This window comes from Diprion similis, chromosome 2 (assembly GCF_021155765.1).
Source record: "Diprion similis isolate iyDipSimi1 chromosome 2, iyDipSimi1.1, whole genome shotgun sequence".
Classification (NCBI taxonomy): Eukaryota; Metazoa; Arthropoda; class Insecta; order Hymenoptera; family Diprionidae; genus Diprion; species Diprion similis.
In genome coordinates this window covers 14,182,828-14,209,648 of record NC_060106.1, presented here as the reverse complement: position 1 = coordinate 14,209,648, position 26,821 = coordinate 14,182,828, and the positions used below count along the sequence as shown (strand labels likewise).

Sequence of the window (26,821 nt, the reverse complement as noted above, 5' to 3'; positions counted from 1 at the left end):
TTATTACGCCGTCGTCTCGGTTGGCACAACAGGTAAATATACCATTGACGCGGGGACAGACGTCGATCATTCGCCTCTCACGTGAAAGGCCCGTCGCAGCCGTATTCACAACGACGAACGATCTTTGAAACGACAAAAGCACGCGCCGAGATCAATCGAGGCGCAGTAAATCAAATTCTAAAATGCCAGATATTGGCTAAGGATATGAGAAAAAAAAAGTAAAAGAAAATAACAGATAGAAGAATTAACAAAGCTAGGTCAAGCAGGTCAAGTCGGGTTGGGTTGGCCGAGTAAACCTGACCATTTAGTCTCGCGGCCTTTTTCTTTCTATACTCCGTTCGCTCGTTCGTTCGTTCGTTCGTTCGTTCGGTTTGTTCGGTCCCTCTAACGAACCTCGATTTGAATAACACGCCGCAAGCGACGGTGGAATGCCTTTGTCTAAATGCGACTTGCGGAGCAGCGACAGGAGAGTCGATAAAAAAAAAAAAAAAGACATCCTGCCACGCGTAATCAGTAACTGCAGTGTCTTGCAGCGAGTGAAAATTCCCTCATGTTTTTCGCAATCTGTCGAGTTAACTTCGAGAGCTTGTTGAACTTGCAATATTTTCTTAAACATTTAAAAGCCGAAACGAAGGATTAAGAACATTTGGTTTCTACCAGCGTTTTTTCCCTGATCAGCTAAGAAAATTGGGTGATTCGAGATCGCCCTGCGACACACGGTCTGTAATAGGTGCTCACCTCCTTCAGTCTCGTGCCAGACAATGCCCTCGAGGGTGACCGAAGTCCCGGGCTCGCAGGGCCCCAGGCATTCGGGCTCCGTGATTGTGCCCACGCTGGTCCCCACGCAGACGTCAGACATGTCCTGAAACAAAGCGAATCCTGGTTGAGAATATGGGAGGACCTGCAGGGACGAATGACGAGGGGGGAAAAAGCGAGTCTGCGAAACGGAGCCAGGGGATTAGCACGAGCCAACTTTTAACAGACTTTGCAATCAGGACGGGGGCAGCCCCTGGACCCAGAGCCTCTGGCTCCAGAGTCGTTGAGAAACTTACTGTAACAGTTGTTTTCAATCATTTCCAAGAACGATCAAAAGACCGAGCACAGTATCTTATACATAAAGATTTTCCAACGGAACGCGGAGCGTTGGTCAAAAAACGAATGTCAAATTTAAGACTGAAACCAGTTATCATGACCACAGAATGAAAATAAAACATTTTTTGAAATTTTTAGCACAAAGATTATAAACTGAGATTTGTTGTATGAAAATAATTCGCCTGAGTTTTTCATTTTTAAGATAGTACTTGTATATTTAACGGTACGCGTTTGTTCGCCAATTTTGTCATTCGTATCGCGGTATTATAAACGATTTGTACAACTATGCGAATAAGTTTATAATAAAGTACTGTACCCATACATGTCGTACATTCTGTATTTTTCCAAGTCAGAATATCTGATCTCAACAATAACTAGAATCGTTGAAATGTATTGCTTAACGACGGGTATAGCATAATAAAAAAAACCTTTACGACCGTGACAAATATATCAATTTCATATGCGTTACGTCATTGAAAAACTTGTACAAAGTTCAACGAACTTGTTTAACGTGTTTTTACGCTGCGATCGAACGCAACTCAGTCTCGCGTGTTTTAAGAAGACAAAGAAGCGCCATGATTCCTCAGTTGGTATAAAATCTTGTCGACAATCTCTGGCTAATTTATTTTGTGTTCAGTCGGTACGTTACACACATTCCTGAGTCACCTGCAATGCGTGTTAGCGGCGAGAATTCGAAAGGATTTTTGTTTCTCTCGTGTCTCCAGCAGAATAAGGACGCGATTATGCACAAAGGTCGGTAAAAAAAAATTCCCATCGATTCAAACACATTTCATCTCTGGATGAAATTATCTTTTTCTCGATACACACAACTACCATACGACTGACTTTCGATATTGTATATATTAGGTAAATCGAGGACATAATGGGATTGCTCGTAATTATAATGAACGTATATCAAAGCACGCTGCGCGGTAATATTGATATATTTTTGTATACCTATACCAACGTTAAAAGATCACGTCCATCGTTATCTTGTAACACCAGTAATCTTGATTTGATCAAATCGGATGATGGCTTATACCGCGAAGAGATTAACCTGACCGTTGCGGAGTAAATTACACTTACATATGTATAATACAGACATACGCGTATACGTATACCTAGCCAAGAGCGATAACAATAATGTGCAATAACTCAATCTTTACTGCGGCAACACTTTCGCATGTCAGCAACCGCGAATCGTTGTAACGTTGGGAAAATTTCTATTAACCGCGCAGTCCCCTCAGTTGCAACTCCTACCGTCGCGGACGATTTGCATCGCTAATTTTTAACCACCGGTCACGCGCTGCTGCAGCTTTTCTTCACCGTATAATGTACAATTTACATGTATAGATAGATAATACATAACTCGGTTTTTGCCGCGTACACGCAACTTGAACCCAGGCACTTACATACGTACTGACGATGAGAAGGAGGGAAGAAATCTATTAGCAAGTAATGAGGATATCCACGCATATACACTGATTATTCGATAATGAGTAAATTTCATCACGTATATCTATAGGTTTCACATGTGACGTATAAAGATGCGCGTTACTAATCAGCGATAAATCGCAACCCAACTTACAAACAATTCGGTATAACAACGAACGATTATTACCTGATCCATTCGGTTGAAATCAATGTTATCAGATTTATGTAAGACTCAAGCTGAGAATAACGTCCGGTCTATCAGAGCTCGAATACAATTTAATCGCAGCGTATATATTGAGACAAAGGAATACAACTGAAGAGCCATATAATCTTCGATTTCATCAAGACGGTACGTTTGTGCGTCTAAATTGAAATTATGAACGGTTTAGTTAATCATTGTCGAATCTATAATATACTTTCTGGCAATAACGTTACATGAAAAGTACAAGTCTTATATAAAATTGATTTATCGCGTAGCGGTATATTGAAAAGAGAGAAGAAAAAAAAGATCACCTTAGAGATTCGTGAGAAGTGGTTTGCTGCTGCTGCAGCAGAAGCAGAAGCAGAAGCAGCGGCAGCAAAGTTCAATTACAACTTGGAGGTGAAAGGTTTCGTGATAAATGCAAACAGATTACCCTCTTACAAATGATGCGAATCCAAAAGGGGACGTTAATTGCAAGGGGATCTGAGGGAGACGAGGTTATATACCATACATATACGTATATAATAAATGATATATACGTATATACAGATACTCTTTTGGATATACCGCGTGCGACATGCACACGTTATATACACATTATACGTATATACCACCGCTGAAATGCAAATGGTGGAGTTTATGCCAGTCTTCCATAATTATACAGAAACAGCGTTGAATATTACGTTTCATAACGTAGAATGCGCGCATGGCAGACAGGCACGCGGGACATTCTTACGAACGAGGAATAATCACGGCATTATTCCGGTGTGAAACTATTTCACTATGCAGATGTGTGTACATGTATAGGTACCTTACCCATACGCGCATAAGGTAGGTGGTAGGTAGAAACATACGTTGTAACCCTCCCATTTCGCATGTAGTTTACCTAGCCAGCGGCGTTCTGGCTCCCGGCTCGTTCGCAACACGGCTTCGTCCGTGATATCATTCTGCATGAAATTTTCGTTGCCGTATGCACGGTTGCATCGATGCGTATGTAGGTATGTATGTAGGTCTGTATGTATCTATGTATGTATGTATGTACGAAGGTATGCTGCTGGAGCGAAGCATTCACCCTCCGGAGGTTCTGCATTAGTGTGAAGTCTCTGTCCGGTCTTCACCGGTAATACGGTGTAGAGATGTAGAGATGTAGAGATGTAAGAGAGGTTGGTTGGTCGGTCGGTCGGTTCTTGCTGTTTTATGGTGCGCCGCACGAGGCCGCCTTTTACTGCCCCGCTATTCGAGAAGACTGAAACGAACGCGGTGGAAATAACGCACGCATGCATGCACGCACGCACGCACGTCTATTTATTACACTAGCCTGTACGTGTAAGTACCGAAGTGCGTTACACATGCGTACGTAGTCCGTGGCAAGGCAAGGCAAGGCAAGGCAAGGCAAGAGAGTGCTCGAGAAGATGATGTATGGGTAGGATACCTATTCTCCGTCTCTTTTTCTCTCACTTCTCACCACAATCAGCCAGTATTCATAATAATAGGTAGTCAGGCGCGAGCTCGCACGCACACACGCTAATAGGGCAATGAGAAGTGCCATTTTACATGTCCACATATGCTATCCGCATTTGCCGCGAGGAGCTGGTTTAATAACACGTATGACCACGTCGCTCTTAATTATGCCAATTATGTATAGCTATCCATTCGTATATACAATAACATTATATATATATATATATATATATACACTTGGAGATGTCTGCCTGCGTAGCTTGGATAGGAAATTCAGACGTCTTAAACGTCTGCGATAAACTCGAAAAGATGTTATTTCAAATTTTTTTTTTTTGAGAACCTAATATTAGTATAACAAACTCGGTATTAAATATTGATGAATCGTTATTACCACATTAATGACAGGTTTAAACAATGAGAAATTAATAGGCTAAATGTTAAATCCTGCTTCGCAGGTATTTCATAATGACATAATGTGACTATGAAGGTGAAAATGAACGGAGACGTAATCAGACAGAACTCCGTGAAATATATGAATGTTTGAAACAACTTGACGATTATTCAAAATCTGTGAAAGTGAAAACCTTTTGTTCCATAGAGAGTCGGTTTTTGTTTTGTAAATATAAGCACGTTTCCCGAGTTTTCCTCGTGCTTACTCAGGTTTTAGCGAACCTTGCAGCATCCGTATAATTATTCTGGAGTGGGCCGGTTATGAGAAAGCAACGGCGCAAAAAGCACATTGTTTTTTTCACTCACCAACTGACAAGAAGGGAATGTGGGGGGATAGTGGCGGCGAAGGTAGCTGATTGTGAGAGAACAACAGGTCGGGTCACAGCGGTGCAAACGCGTGACAAGTAACAAGATGGATAATTAACGCTCCGTTCGTATAAACAACGAGTCTCGACTAAGGGAGTTGTAAGATAATATTGATATGTGAAAAGTGGTCACTATACGATTAAAACGGCGACTCAAGTTTCCCGTGATAAAAGAGAAGCAGTAAAAGAGAAGGAAAAAAAATGAATCAAGAAAACTGGCAAGGTCGAGACGCAAGAGTAAAACGAGAGAGATAAAATCGATTTAAAGAACAGGTTGAGATGAAAACGTTCATAGCGTTAGCATGTATATACGGCTGGTATGGGTTATATAAGAAGGACTGGGGTAGTAGCGACGCAAAGTTACGAGTAAGCTGAAGCGATAAATCTTTTTCCCTCGAAGCTCCTTCTCCTGTAGAGAATAAAAGGTAGAAAAACTCTCTCGCGTGCATATAAAAGGTAGAAAAATTGATGACGCGTTAGCATCGAAGTAGAGGGAGGCAAAAGTGCAACTTTAAACGGATAAAAAGATCTCAAGAATTGAGAACAATTCGATTTCACAAGAGCAGAAAAATCGTGTTTAAAATTTTTTTTAACCAATTTAGAAATTCGCTCCCCTCTGCAAGATTTTGCGAGCGTTGAGTGGCCGGGCGATTTTACATGCGAGCAGGATAATGAGAGAGAGAAAGAGAAAGAAGGATCGGAACGGCAGCAGCAACAACGAAGGACGGTAAAAAGGAAGGGAGGCGAAATTAAGATTCCTTTGGACGAGGAGCTGCAGGTTCGCCTTTCCGAAGGGGGGACTAACTCGGAGCGAGTCGGACGAGTCGAGGCTTCAACCTCGACGGAGAAGCGAAGAGAGATGAAGAGAGATGAAGAGAGATGAAGAAAGAGGGAGCAGGGGAGAGGCGAAAGAATGCTCATCCGAGTACCGGCAGCCCGGCCTGCGGGTCAATGGCGAGAACCGAGCGATGGGTACGAACGAGCATCGCGCCCTCGATACTCTTCCTAATTAGTGAATCACTCGATTAGAGTAGCGGGAGCTGGCTGTAGAAAATTAAATTAGAAAAACCTCCGAGCGGTACAAACACACACACACACACAGACACACACCAGATCCCCCCCTCTTTAGAAAATTAAATAGAGATCCGGACAAGTTCATTCCTGCAATTGGGAAGAGGTGCGCACATATCAGGAGCTTCGAGATAACAAGGGGGTGAAAATCTACTCCAACTTTTTAATCATTTCCCCTTACTGATCAAGTTATACAAGTTTTAATGTCTACAGTACAGGTGGGACCGAGTTGCAATGGGCTACTGGAAAGTTTTTATTATTTCAAAGTTGCACTCGCAAATTACTTGATAAAAAGTAGATACAATTTTCAAATAAAATCTCACGTTCTACTGCCGCACCCGTATACTTTTCACAACAAAGAACCATTTGTTTGTTCCCTTGGCACGATGTGCAAATTATACAGAGAATTCCGAATAGTCCCCCGAGATGAAACACAACATCTCGTTTCAAAACCAGTCGGAGGAGAAAATTGTTGTTTTTTCTTCTTTTTTTTTCATCATCATCACCCGGGATCAATTATTTGAGATAATGACGGTAATTGGTCGATCTATTAGTCGTTTAGCACCCCGGGGCTCCGGGGCTCGGATCTCCGGTTCGGTCGTACGAGATAGCCGACAAAAAACAACGAAGACAGAACTACGTAGACCCAAGAAAGAAAGAAAGGCTGATAAGGACGGAACAGAGTTATCCCTGTTTCTCTCGCTCCCTCGTCTCCGGCGTGCAAAGCCCGAAGGATAGACAGCTTTACGACGCAAGGATACCACCAACACACTACACCACGAACCCGCCCGCCAACCCTGCCTGCACCTACGGCATGAAACACTACAAGCCACGAAGTAAGCGTGACGCGGAGTAAGCGGGGGTAGAACGAGACGGAAATATAACGAAAGCCTGCAGGGGAGAAGAGAAGTTACGATCGTGGCGGGGCGGACGGAGAGGAGGGAGAGGGGGGAAGATCCCCTCGCGGCGCTGTTCGGCCCCTCGGATGAGGATGAGGATGAGGATGAGGATGAGCAGGAAGAGGGAGCGAGAAGAAGAGGATACCCTCAAAGTGTAGGTATAGAGAGAGGCGGCATCGTCGGCGCACCCTCTTCATCTCCTCCGAGGTAGGGTTCTCGCGGCGGGTGCGACAGAGTCGGAAAACCTCCTCCCGGCCGCCATGTTTCCTCTCTCATGAATATATTCATGGAGGTTATACCGGGTGTGTATACGCGTGTGTATACATGTAGACGTACACGTTAATGTTCCAGCAACCGGCACGGCACCAACACGTATCGCGTAATGCCTACGGCTGGTTGCTCCTCGTCTCTTACGACTCCTCTCGCTTTGCAGGGGCGCTTGCTTATGCGCTTCTTGTAGGTGGATGGCCAGGGCACCACACCCACGTTGACAACTCATGGTTGCCGCGTAACGAGGTGTGGGTGAACACCCTGCGGTAGGTGTATACATATATAACTTCGTTAAAAACACGCCACGCACACGCACTTGGACGGAACTCGAATGCTCCTCCTGCAGAGCTTTTGGCATAATTACTTAAAACCCGGGTGCGACTTAATACGCCGTTTCATCCTGTGCGATCACCTTTCGAAACAACGTTAAAAAGCAGCTTTGCTGATATCAAAGTCTACTACCAGGAAATTGACTCCGCGCTGGGGAATAATTCGTTCGCCGTTGTATGATAAAACATTATTTATTTTTCTTGCAAACGACTGGTTCTATTGTATGTATGTATATATAAAATTGATTCACGAGTTGTATTGCAATATAAAATTATTGAAACGAAAATCTGAAAACTCCCAATAATTTCCCGATCATATTTAACGAAATAAAAAAAATTTCAGCATCGTTATACTTATAGGTAAATAAGAAAAAAGCAAATTGATTCTATAATTTGGTTCGCGTGTATAAATTAGATAAGCATTTGAATACTTGTATAAATACGTGATATAAATTATTTTTATATATCGTGTAGAATTGACAAAAATTTGAATAATCCTAACCACCGACAATTTATTTCCAACAATAAATACACCATCTATCTCTCGATTGGAAGTCCCGTTGTTGATTTCCCTGGGTGTCCTCGTATAAGCCAGGATGGAAGGGGGAGTTTCGGTAATAATATTGCCGTAGCACGCGAGTAGAGAAGTCGTGTTCACGTGACTCTCAGAGTTATATTAGTTCGTAGAGACAAAAGAGCGCAAATTTCCATTTGTCATTGGCGAAACGTGAAGAGCTGCTACGGAGGCCAATTTGTCAATAAAAGTAACTCGACAGTCGACACAATTTGCGGTTAAATACTTTTGGCAGCCGAGTGAGAAATGCCAACGCCGGGTGATGACAACATTTCGCAAGTCAATTTGAAACCCGGACTCGGCTATTCATACTCCGCGGCAAGAGATGTCGCGGTTGCGAAGTTTCGCGCACGCGATGTCCTCGTAGATCCGTTGTTGGTGTGTACGCGCAAGTCTCTTAGCAGCACATAGAGACGAGGGTAAATAACACCGTCGGTGTATAATAAAGCCGTAGAGAAGTCGGCAGGGGAATTCGAGAGCTGGTCGGCAAGGGGTGGGGTGGAGAGGGGAAGTAGGGGCTTCTCGAAAAATTGCAAACGTAGTTTCATCGCCGCTTTTCATTGCACCGAGGTGTGCAGCATTCACTTCTTCTTTCGATATTCGCGATAAAGCTGTAGCGTAAATTAGCAGGAGAGCCGATGCCAAAACGAATCTACGTACGTAATATCGTATGCCTAAGTGTTGTACATCGTTAGATGCATGTGAATGTACAGTAGAAACTTGACACGAGCCTCGGACATACTCGCGCGAAAATAACTCACGTTGCATATACGCCGCAGATATAGATAGTGAATTTATCGCTTCGTTTGATATACAGAAACAACATGTTTATCGCGTAAATCTGGAGATATTTGGTGCAACGTTTAAAAACTGGAGGACGCACGAGGGGCGGGATTTAAGATTTATTTACGAATATGTTAGGAAGGCTTGGACACACGGTGGCGATTCGCGTGAGGAGCCGACTTTGGAAATAACCTCAATTGAAAATCCACGTTTCGTGAGAGGATCTTTTCCGTTGACGTTGGTTCCGAAGGGGCTTTTTCAATGTTCGAGGGAATGATCCAGAATTGGAGAAGAGCCGACCGGATGATCGCTGCTGCAACTGCCGGGGCTCTTTGTTCGCTGTCTCGGAGGAGGCCAATTACAAGAAAAACTCGTCTTTGTTACCGGGAGCGCATTACAGCAATCAACTTAAATGGAAGCAATAAAATGCAGGTGCTAGCGACGCGCATTCCCTTCAACTGAACTAATCGCGTTGCATTGGCGTCGACTTTTCGGCTTGCGTTAATTAAAAATTGCATCAAAATCGTGGAGAGACTTCTGTCCGACGAATGCAATTGCTCGTTGACGGTTCGACTGATACAGGAAAAAGCTTTAATCCATTCTAATATACCATTTTGTCACCCGCTGCAAGACTATGATTGGCGCCCGAAGGTCCTCCTCTCCCGTAATTTTGCGGAGTATGAATTTTATAAGAAGAAATCACAAAGAAAACATCTAAAAACTACTCTTACAGTAGATTTTCGCAATCAAATCAAGCGCTAAATCGCTTTGAGATTACCGAAGTGTAAAAACAACTGATCGATACGCTTACGTAAGAGAAAGTGAAGTTACTGACCCAGTTTTAATTTCTTATCAAGTATAAGGTATCTTTTGCTTTATCTCGATAAATTGCAGACTCAGACCTGGACTGATTACATAAAAAAATTCAAGTTCTCTTATACGTTTCTCCCCAAGAAAAATCTCTTCCATTCCTAAACGGTATTCATAAATCAAGATATCGACCAAAGTGTTTATCTGCAACAAGCACGAATACTAAATTAGCAATGAGTCCTTGTAAGGTTGTAATAAACTTACTGATAAATGAATCCCGATTACCAGACTCATTACCCCGTCCGAGGTACAATGGTGCCTAAAATAAGTTAGGTTATGTCAGATTTAGATCACGCCAGCACAGATAGTCTAATAGCAGCTCTCACCGTTGCGGCGTAGTTTTAAAATAACCCCTGTCATCATGATCGAGCAACGCTCGCGAGTCTTGAGGATGAACGAAAAGGGTGGGAAAAAAATAAATAAATAAATAAATAAATAAGAGATCTATGCATAAATACCGCGTGGACAGAACGATTCCGACCTCAAGCTTATCAATCCGGCATATCACGTTACACGTATAATCTTATCCACCTCTGTATTGATTACTCGTGATGTCACGCAACTGCGAGGGAGAAAAAGGTTTACCGAAAAACTATCCACGTGGGTAAGTATGTAAGTAAGTATAATTCCAGTCCCCGTTGCAAGCAACGCTTCACCCACTTCCCAACCAATAACGTATGCACGGAGAGAGAAAAACCGCGGATACGGACAGCTGGTTGAGTAGGTAGCGTTAAATTGAATGTTTACAAAGCAGGGCTGTTGAAAAGCACCAGAGGCACCGACACCCAACTTATACGCCATCGAATATTCGAGGGTTATTTATATAAAGCGATACGTGCGCGAGCGTGCAGCACGTGTGTTAGGTACGTGTTTTGATAGTGGAACCCCGGGTCACGGAACTTTGCATAGCTCTAGATGTAGGCACTGTTTCGAGCCGACTAGCCGTGTCATACCTGCTGTAGCCTCTGTAACGCCGTCGTCATTACCATCGCATTATCGTTTGTCGTCGGTTGGAAGTTAACGCGCTCGACACGAGTATCGCCGAGTGTATGGACACACCTATATGCTGGACTGACGCATGCAGGTTGCCCCCACCCCAACCCCTCCTTCCCCCTTTCCAATTAGCATACTTGGATGATGATAGTTCCTTCGTCACATGGCGCAGGTTGCGAACCTCGAGATCCCATTCCCTCCCATCCTCCTTTCTCATCTTCTCTCCTCCACGCGGCTTACTTACGGTCAATTAAGCGCACACTCGCTATGCGCGCAACATCCCTAGTCCCACTCATTCGTTGCACCTCTCACTCTCTCTCACTCTCTCTCTGTCTCGTTCTTTGATCGTGGCGACGACGCGCAAGCATCTAGAGAGTAGAGGAACCCCAAGTGCCTTTGTGCAAGGCTAGCCAAGCCTTTGCGGGTCGGGGGCTCATTTCGCTCAGAATTCAGACTCTGCATTCTCGAGTAGACTGCTAGAGAGTTTAGAAGATGATCAAGGGGACATTTACACTTCGAGATAGAGGGTGGCGCGGTATAATGGACGGGATCCTTATCGTTTCAAACTCAAGATTTGATAGACGTCTAGATGCATGGTTAAAATAAATGTGACTGGATTAAGATCAAAGCTTCTCGATGATGCTTCGATGCCTCGATTTCAATTTCTTCACGTAATTCTTCCAAATAAGTCAAATAAAAGCATATAGTCTTTCTGAAATTGATAGCTTGAACGGAAAAAAAAAAAAAAAGAAGAAGATAAATATGTTTCGTGAGAACCAAAGTCGGACCAAGTCGTAATAAATCTTGACAACGATCGAGCCAATTTCATTCCCCAACGTTTACACATGATTAATATGCCTTCTACTTTTACTGTGCATAGATACAACCACATAATACAATGACAAATTTCGAAGAAATCAGTATCGCGACGTACACTAAGAACGAGTATACTAGATACATTATACAAACTGTACGATAGAGTCGATACAGATACCCATCCGCATTGTTCAACTAATCATCTTGAATTATACCACGATACCGTTATAATATACTCCCGAGAAAAAAAAGAAAAAAAAAACAGATACACAATCGAGAATCCGGTAATTTGATACTTTGATGTCGAGTAAGCAATCCCCCCCACCCCGCCCATTTTCTCTCTCGCAAAAATAATATACAGGCAGATGTATCGGATACTTTTGTAAAATAAAACCAACCCAAGATGCGTACACAACAAATATTCACACATAAAATAATGTCGAAGAATATTGCAAACAGAAAACACATCACGGTATTGCATCTCGCGTTTTAATGAGACAGTTGCGAGTTTACCAGAGTATATTATGCGCCAAGAGCATATATATCTCCGTATATTACATCGCGATATGTACATACACGCGCGGGTCCGCAACCCCTGCCGGCACAAAGCAAGTCATTATAACCCTATTATCCGCCGACATCGCCGTACCCTCACCCTCGTAGAACCTTCTGCAGAACGAACCCTGAGCGCGCATTTCTAAGTCGCTACCTTTGTCACCCTTGTATTATACCTGCGTGAAGGGGGAAAGCAGAAGCGGAGGGGTGAAGAGGAAAGGGGTGGGGGACCTCTGAGCTACACGCCACGTCATGAGCATTGGGCCTGGGGTGGAGAGAATATTTATTGCGGCTTGAAATCGAATCGTTATAGCATAACATAAAATATCCTGAATAATCATTGATATTAAATTTGAAAGAATCCGAAATTGATTGTATACGAAATATGTGTCATGACATAATACATAAATTTACTCTCTAATTCTTTCAATTCCGATGGCATGAAAAAGGAGCCTAACTCACGATCAGCTTCTGAGCGAAATTAAATAGAGATAATTCGAATGTACCGCAGTCGCCTTTAGACATGAATTAGATATATACGCAATACGAAAAAACAGCCCGCCATTCGGAACGAGGGAATTGTTCGAGCATATCCTGCAGCTCCCTTTCTCAAATAATCCTGACAGAAGGCCAAGAGGGTAGTTACGAGCTTCCCCGAAGGGTTAATTCAGCGTGAAAAATTAATTTCGTACCATTCTAGTCCGAGAGATGGGGGGAGAGGGACGGGACGGGTCGTTTCGTCGAATGAGTTTTAGGTGGGTAAAACCGACGTTCGTGTGAGTAAAACGTAAATGAAAAAAAAAAAAAAAAAAAACGAGAGGCGTGAATTCGTGTGTGTACGCGCGATTCTGTTACAGTGAGAATTAGAGTAGGTATTATATTTGTAATTTGGTTAAGCCGGGCTTGAAATTAATCCAAATTTAGGTGAAATTTGTTGGTCTTTTTACATGTACCGTGACCAGGTGGCGAGTGGTTGCGGTAATTATCCTCAAACAACCAAATATATACCCTCGTGATAATTATACCAGCTACAGTACATATATATATAAATATATATACTCGTACTCATCGTCTACGTTCAACACACGCGCAATTTTAATTGTTTATACGTAGTACGGATACAAGAACAGCCGCATCAGAAGCCGTGTGCAACCTTTCCGAGAATATTAAAAAAAAAAAAGTTTTTATTACACTTGGGTAATACAGCTCGTGTATCTCTCTCAAAATCAATTTACGTTAATATATGCATACATAAGTGATTAGGAGAGTTATTACGAATTGAAGCAGACCGCGCGTAAAGTGCGATGAAATACAAAACCAACATACTGCAAAAAGTATTGAGTGTATAATGTACAATTATGCAGAAAAAAGAGAGGCAGGAAGGAGCTGTGGTGGCTAATAGAAGAGAGAGGGAGAGATGATTCAACGATAGATGAATGGGAACGGATAGCCTTATTATGTTATTATCTGACAATGAGGAGAAATGAGGTAAAAATAGAGAGGTATATAGAGGTATATAGATAGATAGACGTATATAGAACTTTAGGAGAGACGGGATATTCGCTGCGGGCGTTGCGGGATCAACCAGTCGGACAACTTTATAGCCTGAATACATAACGCCGGTTGATCGGCCGCGTCTAAGGAATAAAAGGTTCTCCTCTCCGGCGCGTATAGGTAAATTACGATGAGCCAACCAAGCAAGGAAGGAACCAGCCTCTGCCTGCCAGTTTATCGAGGAGCACCGATTGATTTATTTTCATACGCCGTGGAATATTAATTTATATTTCGTCTAGTAATAATATTGATTCACAGAGGAGGCCAGCGGCCATCTGTCAGCCGATCGCATTGCATCGGATCGGATCAGATCGGATGAGATCGGACGGAAGCGGCGAGCTCTGTCTCTGTATAAGATATGCTCGGGTATCTCTCAATGTATATTATGCTGTTAGCGCTCGGCTTAGTTTCGTAGGCTGTCGGTGAGATAATATTTGTTCAGTCATCCAAATAAACACGCTGACATCCGTCGGTAAACGGAGCCTTTCTTCTCTATCCATCTCCCTCCCGCCCTCCTTTTCTCTTTCCATTCCGCACCGACATGCCCCGACAAATTCTCATAATACTCGTGTTAGCAACAGACTCCCTCCCTCGCCTCGCACCCCCTCGCGATCAGTCGGAATCCAACTGAAACAAGCCCCCCCCCCCCCCCCGCCCCGCGAGAACTGAAATAAATATTCACAGATTTAAGTGTGCGTGAAGGAAGAATAAGCCGGAGCAGTTAATTACCAAAAGGTAATCAGAGTCACCCCTGTAGAGTTTCTCGAAAGCGAAGAAGATGGAGAGAAACGGCGCCGATTGAGGCGGCAAAGAGACAAACGAGCGTCGCGCCGTCGCGGGAGGAAGCGAGAGTGAAGTCTCGGGATACCGGATGGACAAATTGTGGAGATGTCTTGAGTTAATTGAAGCTAATTAACTTGTTTTTCTCTCATTAGAAGGCGGAGAAGTGAGCAGGGTGCGGAGTATCGCGGCGTGTTTAATCAAGCTGCAAAAGCCTCCTGCTCCTCCTCCTCCACCTTCGCTGCAAAATTCCTGCCCCCCCCCCCCCCCCCCCCCAACCATGTCACAGGAAGCGTCTGCAATGAATTCCGAAGACTGTGCAGCAGCGTATTCGAAAGGACCGTGGCATGCGGGGAACAACTCTCGGCCAGCACAAACGATACCTTGCTACAGGGTTACAAGAGAAGAAAGACAGAATGACTGCGCGGTGAAACAGCCACGACGGTAAACGGCGAGTCGCCAAGTCCTGCAAAGCGGTAGAGAAAACGATTGTTTGAGCAACGGACCCCCCCCCCCCCCCCCCCCTTCCGCCGCCGACCCCCGGAACCATGGAAACGGCGACCCAGCCGCTGCTGGGAGAAGCAGCAGAAGCGGCAAAATCAGCAACGCCCGCCGCGTCACAACTCGCCGTCGTCGTCGCGGCAACGCGAAACGAGAGATGCTTTCGCACGGAAAATGGAATTACTTGTTACGTTTAAGCCGATTACCCACTGCAGCTATACCCGGTCACGGGATTAGTTTGCGGATGAAATGACCGCGACCAGGTATAACAGGTACAGGTGCAAATAAACTAGGAGGTCGTAAGAAGATAAAAATCCTTTCGAGAATCGATCGCCGAACTGTTCATGGCTTAGGACAAGACGTCGACAAACCGAGCGACATTTTCTGTTTTTATTAGCTTCGAAGTGGAGGAAAGAAATATCTACTTGCCCGTAAGGGAGAAGAAATAAATGGATGAGTTAGTGAGTGAGTGAATAAGCTACCGAGCAAGTTTGCTAAACGTATACATCATATTTACGTAGCTCCATTTATACACCACGTTTTCCGCTCTCGAAGTGTGCAGACGATGTGTGTACGTGAGATTGCGTATATATATATATTATATATATATACATATATAAATCTAGAAACTGTTGGAAGAGCGCGGGCGAGATGCTGTTTACCCAACATCTCGACTGCAAAAATAATCTCTATTTGCAAAACGTATTTTTACAAAACGTAGTATAATAGATACAGGTATTAGGATCTTCGACTATACTGCACATTTTACATAAACTGCCAGCGTTGACTCGGAGAGATCGGTGAAATCTTCCGTAGCGAGGAAAAAAGCTAGTAGGTTGAAATTCGCAGCGATGCATTTTGAAAATCGTTATACTCTGCAACTTCACGATTGTCTAAAATTCAGTAATCAACGCTTGAAGCAAATCGTTCTCATATTATGGAGGCCAAACTCTTTCAAAATCCTTTTGTAATTGTCAAATGAATAGTATTTGTCCCGAGGCTTTGTTGTATTAACATTGCTAACTTCAATCTGGTATAAAAATTTTAAAAACTGCAGAGTCCTTCTCTATCAATCTATTTGGCTCTTTGTCAAAGAAGCAGTAAAAAAAATTATTCCAACGACATGCGTTGTCCTGCCTTGAGCAATTTACTCACTACAATGTCTCAAAGTTTATGTACACGTGTACATAATCATGTGAAGTCACAATTTGTTAGCGTACGATTTATCTCATTATCAATGACAACTGTGAAGATAAAAAAATAAAATATCTCGTGACACTTTCGTCCGAATTACTATATCTATAGATATACCAAAGTGACATTGTCATGCCGAAATAGGATTCCTGAATTAGAAATAATAACAATATTCAAGGTGCAAGAATAACATTTTTTTAAATCATTGTTGAAATCAATTTACGTATGTAAGACTCTATAAAGCGACAATAATTATTGTATGACTTTTAAGTTTGCTTTCTGAAATAAAAGTTCATCTCGTTTTCTCTGGTTACTTTATTTCTTTCCCGTTGTTGTAACTGTAACAACCGATATAGATATATGCATGGGTATACATACATGCATGTATATCGTAACATTGTGAAAAGCAGGCGTGTCGCAAATGATTGCGATGGCTAATAATGTCACTCGTCCGCATCGATGGTTACAGGGGACGGTTATTGATTCGCGTTTGTAACATCTTCATCATCGGTGGTTAATTTCCTAGTTGTAACCGTTATGATTATTATTATTACTATTATTACTATTATTATTCACGTCGAGATATAACGACCGTCACGGCTTGCAGCAATATTATAATGACGCGATGATTATCGTGGTCGAGACGTCAAGTGACGTCGTTACAAGCACGCGCGTCGACGTGCCGGGCGAGTCCCTCAAACGAGATGCGTAAATTAATTAGCCGGGTTACAATGAATTCACGTATACGTATAATATAATCCCATCGATCATCAGTGATACATACCCGAGCCGATCTTGCATCGCATCGATATCCGATGGGTGCACCGTCGCCGTTGTATATGCATAAAACGAATAAAAAAAAGTCTCCATACGTATAAAGGAGCAAATAAAACTGAATTTGTGTAGCGGTAAGAGGCGAACAGATGTATCTGTTGACCGTTTGACAGCCGGTTTCCAGCTCGCAGGCTCCCCTCGCCACTCGGTGATGCCATGCTTGGCAACCGAGACTTTCGAGAGCCGTACATGAAAAAAGCACAACTTTCGTCGTCACATCCCACAAAAAGCGATCCCCCCTCTTTCTCTCACGGTCCCGTTTGACTTTCGTGAATAAGTCGAGCAAGTTTATTGCTACTCAAACAGTTTAAGGAGGGGGGAAGGGGATTAAATTTTGAGACCAGAGACGGAGTCCTCAAGAAGTAAGCGCTGATCTGAAATCTCAAACGTCGGCACGAGGAGAAGGAGAGGAGGATCCCCCGGAGTGTGAATCCTTATCAGATACACGTTATATATTTATATATATATAGGTATGTGGGCCGGCCTTATATCGCATCGTTATTCATCCGGGTTTGTATAAAGAGTTGGAGTTGATGTGTATGTTTAATAATACGAATCCGCGGCCGGCAAACCGCGTCCAATCTGAACATTTGTCAGGCCTTTTCACGGCCTTTAATAACACTTTCTAAAACTAGTCCCGCGTATACATGACATTCGATTCAATTGTGCGACGTCGTCGTTCGTCAGACACCGAAATTACATGCTAATTACCCTCGTCAACACGCATTAGTAATTAGCGAGGTGTTAAACTACCTTTATACACCGTGCGTATATTTGATTCCTATGCGCTCAGGGATCACACGGTGATTCTTGATTAAAAAGACCGCCGTATATCGCTTCACTTTGATGTGCAGTACGCGATTCAAATTCAGTCGAGTTGCATGTTGAAATAAAAGTTCATGCAATTTTAGCACTGATGTAACGAGGAAAATCGTCGTAATCGTTTTACACATCCCGACAGTTACGGCGATCAGCGATCGTTGTTAAATTTTTAATTACAGTGAATAGAATATTACTTGATCCGATTCCTGAGCTCAAATATCTAAGTACATACTTGCTTGTTGTTCGGATTTCAATTACTCGAGTTCAGCCATTAACCAGTTCATACCGGAGAAGAAGAAAAACCACAGTAAATAGAAAAAATTATAGTCAAACACTTTTTTAACCATCATTAAAGGTACCAAGTACCGAGAAATCGCTTTGATGTTGTCGAAATTGGTTTGTCAGCGGGTAGCTACTAGTATAGATAAAAATACGTCTAAGAACCTGGCTATGAACTGTGAAAGTTCCAATCGTGAGTGGGCAAATGGAATGGCTAAACGGTAAATTGGAGAAGGTACTCTTAAATGATGGCGGCACTAACCGCGCATTCAATGAGAATATCGTGCAGAAAGAAAAAAGAATGTCAACTTACAGATAAAGACTAAATCGAGTCGCTGAATCAAAAATTCTATGCAACAGGCTGTGTTCGCGCCTCGAAAAGAGCAGCAAAAGTCTATAAAAATTAATTATTCAACGTTCGACGACGTTCAACTCGACTGAATATTCCTCGTAACTTTTCTCGCCCGTCGGTATAATTCTTTCCCCGCAGAAAATCTGGGACAATCGTTAAATTGAGTAGAATTCTTCGGTGTAAGGTACGGAGTTACATGTTATATATTCTTCGAAGAAACGTGCGGGAAAATTGGGTGACAAAGCTAAAAGCTGGGGAAATTCCAAGACGCGACAAAGTTTCGATTTACGGTAAGGGTGACGATGAGAGAAATGTGATGAAGAATAATAAGAAGCAGAAGTAAGTGAATTGGAAGAAAAGAAGTAAAAGAAAGAACTCGTACAATTGCCTTCAATAATTGCTGGGACGCGAATCGTTGGACCGTTTCGTCGTTGCATGTATAAAATATAGCGAGATGGACTAAAAGAAATGATTTTCTCTCTTTCCTTTTTTCTTCTTCTTCTTCTTCCACTCGTACAGCGTGACTCATATTTTTTCATACAAAAGAATACAAAGAAACGAAGGGGAATTCTTCGTTATAACAATGTGCTGTACACACAGATATAATATACGTGTAACAAGAAAAAGTATAAAAGATACGGAACGAGATGTTCGAGCGGGAGAAGAAACGACTGTTGAAAAAAGACTGACTAAAATAAAGCGTTGTTTTAATTACTACAGACGTTTAATTACAATAATTGGCAGATGGCGACATTCCCCCAATCCCTCATCGTCGGAGTTTTCTTCCCTTTAAATTTCACCCATTATCCAAGTATTTTCTTTCCTTCTTTTTACCTTTTCCGCAGTTTTATTATACCGCGTTTATATTTAGGTTTGTGTATACCTGGATATAATTCTTCTCCCCCTCCCCCCTTCAGTTCCATTGAAACAACCCTCTTTACATTTTATCCCTTGTGAAAATCTTTCGGCTAATTTCTATTCAGTGTTCGGATCATAGCCAAGATGATAGCGTTACAATATATTATACATATGTATTGTACACAATATTATACGATAAAACCGAAGAAAACTGTGTATATAATCACCGAAAACAAACAACCGACCGTGATTTAAGACTGGTCGCTGAATCTGAAGCGTTGCAAATACCGCCCTATAATTTTCACAATGAATGTATACAATATTACAATAAGCGACGTTTTTTTTCCCTAAGAATAACATTGAAACGCGGGGGCTGCGACTAAAAATTATATATTCAAGAATATCAAATTGCGTGGTAGCCGCTTATGTATACATAAACATGGTTATTACGCAACAGCGTAAAGTATGATTACATAGTACCGAAACAGGTATATATAATATCGGTGATTTGTATCAAAGATCGAAAGAAACTGGCTCGAATGAAAAGAGGACATTATTATACATGGAGGGACAAATAAAAAAAAAAAAAAAAAAAACAAGAAGTGAAAGATAAAGAAATAGAAAAAAGAAAACAGTGTGTTTGTATTTGTCGTAATACATATTATAGTCTCTGTAACATTAATCGTGAGAGAGGTACCTCGCGTAACGCTCTAATTCCTGTATAAATACGCGTGTTGAAAAACAGTTATCCAGTTAACGTGACAGAAACCCGAAAGGAGAGAAAAAAAAAAGAAAAAAGGAAAGGAAGATAAATCCAGGATGAAGTCGAGGAAGGAGGGTAAGGTAGGAAAACGAGGACGGAAAGTTCCTCCCGTCCAAGAACAACGCCGGGCCATCATCATCCCCTTGGAAAGTGTGTTCGCGAGATTCACCCCTCCCCCTCCCCCCCCCCCTTCCCCTTTTCCTTACTTTCTTCTTATTCTTATTCTTATTTCTACCGCTTATATATATATACATATATACATACATAATACATATATACTGCACGGGGCAACGTGGGCAGAAAAGTATAGGATAGTATTAAACCCCGGGACGAAGGGATCCCGGCAGGGTGCAGAGCAGGAAGTCGAGGATAGGCGGTGGTCCTTTCCTCTTCATCCTCCTCCTCCTGCTCCCACGTCACCCAAACGACCCGCGGATAGGGAGAGAATGAGAGAAGAGAAAGAGGGCAATAGGGTAAGAGAAGAGCAGCGAGGGTCGGCTCATTCGTGTGCTTCCGAGGGCGGAGACCACAGAGTATTGATTTCATCCCCCGCGCTTCTCTCCGAGCCCCTGTTTCAACCCCCTTCAACGAACGGCTCGACTTCCACCAACGACCATACCGCCACCCATTCCGGGGGTTGCTTTAGGTTGCCGAGGGGGAAAAATCGTTATACGGGGTAAGGAAAGAGAGGCCGACGGGGGGGGGGGGGGTGTAGAGAGAATTTAATAAAACAAAAATTTTCACCAACCGTGCGAGAAGAATTTGAAAAATGAATAAAGATATTCGAAATTTTCGATGATTCATATTTTTAGATTCATATATATGTATATACATAATGCGGATCTGTTGACTATTTTCCAAAAATTTATTTAAAAAAATATCAGTTTCAACGATACGTACGCATGTTTGTGCTGTCAGAAATAAAAAAAAAAATGACTTGATATTCTTCGTATATTTTTATTAACCTGTTACGTATAATGCACGCATAAGTAAGTAAATGTAAAAAATAAAAAAATAAAATAAAACTAATATGGAACCGCAAAAATGGTCTGAAAATTGGTGCAACAGAGCGTGTGTAACACTCGGTTATAACTAACACGGAGTCTTCAGCTTCGAGGTCGATGGACATTCTGAACTTTTATACTGGAGGGTCGCGGGTAGCAATTCCATAAATTCGGATCACTCTCGGTGCGGTAAATGTTTAATATAACAACGAACGCACGGACCCAGGGCGAAAAGTTGGCGAGAATCGCGTGTTATTGTCGCAATAAAATCTGGTGCTCGTTCACCACTATGTACCTACCGTCGACGTCGAGGTTGCAGTGCCGCCGCGTTGTGCGGCTGATTGCGAGAGCTCGATCTACGAGTTTAGCTCCAGATACGGAGAGTTCAAAGGTTGGCAAACGACGCTGTTGCGAGCACAGAGTTGCACCGACGTAAAACGATTATCCACAGTGCTTAGATGAATCAACAAAAGTCTTCGTCGTATGCTATAAGCATGAATGCAATTTTTTGTCGGAGAGTAACGCGCGTTCCGTTCCAATTGACATAGTACATATGACTAATTACGGTGAAAATTATTTTTCTTATTAAAATAATTATTTTGAAAATATTCAACGCCCACAAGATATTACGTACGTACTCTGTAGTATCTAGTATAATATTCACGATCATCCAAAGCGCGCGTCTGTAATCCGTAGTTCTAAAAAGCGTCGTGAATACAGCTCGCTTGCTGCTCAAGATCTTGTCACGTTAATTACGCGGGACTAAGGTGAAACGTAATCTTACAATTGCGGCAGTTATACCGCCTTTACAATTCCCGACGTCTGTTTCGACCGAGTCCCACTGGTTACTGCCAGATTACAGGAGTTTTACAGTTTTAACGCGCGAAACGCGGAAGGTTCATTAACTAATAAACGACCGGTGAAACGCGTTAACGAGTGAGACCTTTTAAGGCGCTTTGCAAAGTTGGATAAAAATTCCAGATAATATTTACCAAAAAAATATCTACACATCGATGATATATCCCCAAGCGCTGACGACGAGTTGGAATTTTTATTACGTATGAACTATGTTTGTGTGTAAGCGTAAGTGTGTGTGTGTTTGTGTGTGTGTGTGTGTATGCAGCAGCTTTACGGTTTACACTTTGCACCAGACGGCTGTATATCTTTTTGCATCTTCTTATTTTTTCCTCTTCGCATGACCCGTCAACCGAGGATATCAACGTTTCGATACTAATGAGTGAGTTTAAACTTCCACAACTCCAAAGTTTGGAAAACAGTTAAACATATCCCAAGATACACGAAGCGTATAACTTATATGGAAAAGGATAAAGATGTTTATGTCACCAGGTCGTATAGTTTAGCTAAAATATCGACACTCTTGTATATTATGCAATTAAGGCTGTTTTTCACTTTATAAATATACTCTCAAGATCGCGATGCCGTGAAGCTTTGCACACACTGTGTAACGTACTATGTGTGTATTTATATAAAACAGAAGCAGCAACCGAATAAAATTATACGCGTATATATTATTTGTCAATATTTTTTTCAAGTAAAGTATTAACTATATGTATAATTTAGCGTATTAACTAATCGGCGAATAAAAATTAAATACCGTCCACTACTGAAGAAGCCAAGTGCTTCGAAACGTTGATAACAAGATTCTTCTTGGAGCTGCTGATCACTTGGCAGACAAGTTAATTATGTTAAATATTCTATTTGCGCATATATTATGCGCGAGAAACGCTGATCGAATATTTGATGAAGTATCAATTAGTATTCTCTTTGATACGAAAAACGTTTCAGGAATAATAAATAACATCCACAAACAGTGATAAAGAAAAAAAAAAATCTTAGAGAAACAGAGAAAAAGAGGAACGAAAGCTGGTGAATTTTCAGCGTATTTATCATACGATATGTATGGATACTGAGAAAAAAATATTTACGTATATTGTATTATAAAAATACTCAAACGAACAAGTGTTCGATGTTTTCAAGTGAAATATTCGGTCAAACAAAAAACTTTAATAACATTTTATTAATCATACGAAGAGGAATTTGATTATTGCTGTATCACTCTTTAAAAAATTTTTTTTGTCACTTTTTAGACGGTGAAATATTTCACCCTTCCCTTTATACACCAGAAATTTTCAACCCGTGATTTTTCACCCCAGTTTTCAAAGTTCATGCCGATGCGATAGTACGATAATAATTCAATCAAAAGTACAAGCGGATTTACATCCGTAGCTATATTGGTAACCAGACCGCATATATGCGCTGTGGAATGAGAGAGAAAAAAGAAGAACAAAAAGAAATGAATGGATAGTTAAATGACTAGAAAAATGCTTTCTAGCGTAACAGATCGCATCGTGTGTTCCGTGAGGTAGAGAAAGAGTCTCAGTGGCAATTTATAAAAATAGAATTTCGCGACGTGTGGATCTAACGAACGCAACACGAACGGTCAACTGATTTACAGACTCGGGTATACCAACCTTTTTATCGGATAGAAATAAAAATCCGCAGAAAAGAAGACGAACCCACGGATTGCGAGAAAAAAAATAGAGAGAAATGCAAAAATTGGTCTCTCTCACGGTTTCTCTATCTCTCTCCTTCTCCCTCTCCCTCGCCCTTTCTCTTATTCTCTCTCACTCTCTTCCCCTCTCTATCCAAGTTTGCTCGTTCGATCTCTTCTATTTTTAATGCGGACCCTCCGCACCGTCAACGCTTCTCTCCGCTATTATATACATATATATATATATATATATATATATATATATATATATATATATATATATATATGGAATGTCGCGGCACATCGATTCAATCCATTTCTCGTCTCTACACGAATAAATCTCTTAGGCCGAAGATCTTTTGTCCGGCTGGTCAAATTACAATACGTGTATATGCCAACCTATAGGTAAAACGAACACGAGTACCTAAATAACGCGAATCTCGTCCGGTAATGCAATTAACGATTGAAGCTATAGAAATAAATTCAGACAAGACTGACTTGAATTCGTTGACATAATCGCGTAAAAAAATGTCTCGCCAACTGGTATGACTATACATATATACCTATACATGCTATATGGAATAAGATTTGCGAGAGACCTGTTGTACCGAGCGGGTCTTCATCGTTTTTCCCGATCTATCGCGCGAAGAATCGTCTATATAAAGCAATTGGACATTATATTATATATATATATGTATATACGTAGATGCTTCAGCAAAGTAAATTATCTATGTAAATATAGAATAGATATGTGAAGAAGATGGTTTTCTCCCCCTCTTCGTCTGTAACTAAAGACTCGCACGCCTCAAGGATCTGATACCCGAATATCAAGAAGAGCGATTATCGCCGTTTATATAAATATTATCATAAGTTAGAAATACTTGTAAATTCAATTTACCCATACTCATCGATAATTTTGTCCTTCTCGTCTCTTACGTACACATATTTGTGGAGAATCTGAAATTTACATCCGCCTCGAGTGATCTTGAAATTTCGTTGAATTACCATTTCAACGATTGCCAAGAATTCTGCTTAATAGTGGCTCGTTACGTACACATATATATATATATATATACACACTTTTGTGTAAAAAAATCTTTGCTTAATAAAGTTCTCAAGAAATGGCAACAGCTGTCAAATGTGGTCATTCGGGCAGATGAAAAAAAAGCTGTAAACGATAAGTCGTTCGATCCTCAAATCATATGCTTTCGAAATTCTTTGTTCAACCTAGAGGGTAGGTATATATATTCAAGGATGAATCGGCTCGAGTCCGTCTGAAACGAAAGTTATGAAAAAGGGTAGAAAAAACCGTTCAAAAATTTTCCAGCAATATCATTGGGGTACCAATGCTAGTGAACAGGTATGAAACAACATGCCTAAGGTATTCGATATCAATGATTACAATAAAAAATCGAACAACACAAGCTAAAATATCAACGATGCGACAAGAGGTTTATACCCATAATTAGGATGTTTAAAATCATTAAGCTTTAGTATTTTTCTTCCGATTCTACTTTTCATGTGCTCATTACTCTCGTTTACAAGTTTAATTAATATACTTTTCAGCGTTCTAATTGATAAAACCTTTTCTCAAATTGTCGATACAGTAGCTTTCGTTATTCTAATTTCCTCGGATTCACTTCTATTACGTACACTCGCAGAGGGACGATGTTGTGTCATTTCTATTCACTATCATTGATGCAACTAATGATTATTATTGATTGCCTTTTTCTTTTTTGAACAATTTTTCCTAATTCCTCAACTCTTGATTCAAACAAACAGACTGATTCACGACTTGAGACAACGCGGGCAACAGATATAAAGAAATAACCTCACAGGATATATGAACGAGGTTGTAAATTTACAAGAAAAGTAGTCAAATTTACTACTACGAGAAGAAGAATAATAAGAAGAAGACGAAGAAGAAGAAGAAGAAGAAGAAGAAGGAAAATAAAAAGTAAAAAAAAAAAAAAAAAAAAAAAAAAAAGTAAAAAAAAAAGAAGGCGAAAACTGAAAGAAAAACAACAACCCGAAAGCTTGAACGAAGATGATTAAACCAAGGTAGACGTGAATCCCGTATTATTCATGATCTGGCTGGGATTTATTGTTTGTATAATTTTACCTTTGGTTCCGGGGTGGAATTGGAGGTCTTGAATTTCTTCGCCGGGGGTGGACTCGTCGCGGTGTCGGAAGAGTCCTCGGGGGGCACGGCGATCGCGGGTCCCGGAACCGCGGCGACTTTGGTCTGTTCGGGTTTAGCCGCGGATCCGGCGGCCGTCGCGCTAGCCGGACTCGGGGGAGGGCAGGGGGCGGCGGCGCTAGTGGCCGGGGGGCTGGGACCCTGGGAATTGACGGGGAATCCGGTCCTCGAGTTCGCCGTTTGCGAGGACTGCGGGGGCTGCTGGGGCGCCGCGGCGGCGGGCGTCGGGCCCTGAGAACTCGCCGAGGCTTGACTCTGGTTTCCGGATCGCGCGTTTCCGTTCATCTCGGGCTTCGACTGTTGATTCGCGCCACCGTGAGACGACGAAGAAGACGAAGAGGAAGAAGACGATCCCTGGGGTTTCTCGTGTTTGTCGCGAGCCTTGTCGCGTCTGTGTCCGCTCGATCCCCGCTTCGATGCCGTCGACGTGCTCGATGGCGTTGCGACGGATGCGGAAAGGTGGGACGACTTGGACTTGTTCGAACCCGTGGATCCCGACGAGGAGTTCGAGGCCGAGGACGAAGACGAGGAATCGTTTGCCGAACTCGCCCCGCTTCCGCTCCCCCCGTTACTCCCGTTATTGTTACCCCCGTTACCGCCCTGCGAATTCTGACCGGTCAATTGCGCCACGGCGTCCTGAGCCGACGCGTTACCGTTCAATTCGTTGGACTTGACGATCTCGTGCTTGGCTTCGCTCGTCTTCGTCCCTGGCTTGGTGCGTTTTATTTTCATCTTGAGGCCCTTGTCCACCGTGGCCGAGTGTTCAACAGCCATTTTGGTCGTATTGCCGACGGCGGTATGACCCGCAGCATTCGGCCCGCAGGGCTTACCGGAACTCGCCACTACCGACGATATACCGGTGCTCACCGTGTTCAATGCAGCCGACGAACCGTTCACGTTCACGCCGTTTCCGTTGCCGTTGCCGTTGCCGTTGCCGTTGCCGTTGCTGCAGGATATCTGCTGGAGTACGCCACCGGCGGTAGATCCTCCACCTCCGGCTCCGC

The 26,821-nt window shown here is 42.3% G+C and overlaps 1 protein-coding gene across 5 annotated transcripts in view; it reads right to left on the bottom strand.

Moving 5' to 3' along the window:
* Positions 1 to 26,821, bottom strand: part of LOC124416560 (zinc finger protein 608-like) — a 97,047-nt gene that overhangs the window by 19,770 nt on the left and 50,456 nt on the right. For all 5 annotated transcript variants that reach the window (XM_046897746.1, XM_046897741.1, XM_046897743.1 and 2 more), the window contains exons 4-6: positions 26,752 to 26,809; positions 25,740 to 26,715; positions 739 to 862 (exon numbers count right to left, since the gene is read on the bottom strand). In XM_046897746.1, the coding sequence (XP_046753702.1) occupies positions 739 to 862; positions 25,740 to 26,715; positions 26,752 to 26,809 (1,158 nt within the window). The remainder of the gene's footprint in view (positions 1 to 738; positions 863 to 25,739; positions 26,716 to 26,751; positions 26,810 to 26,821) is intronic.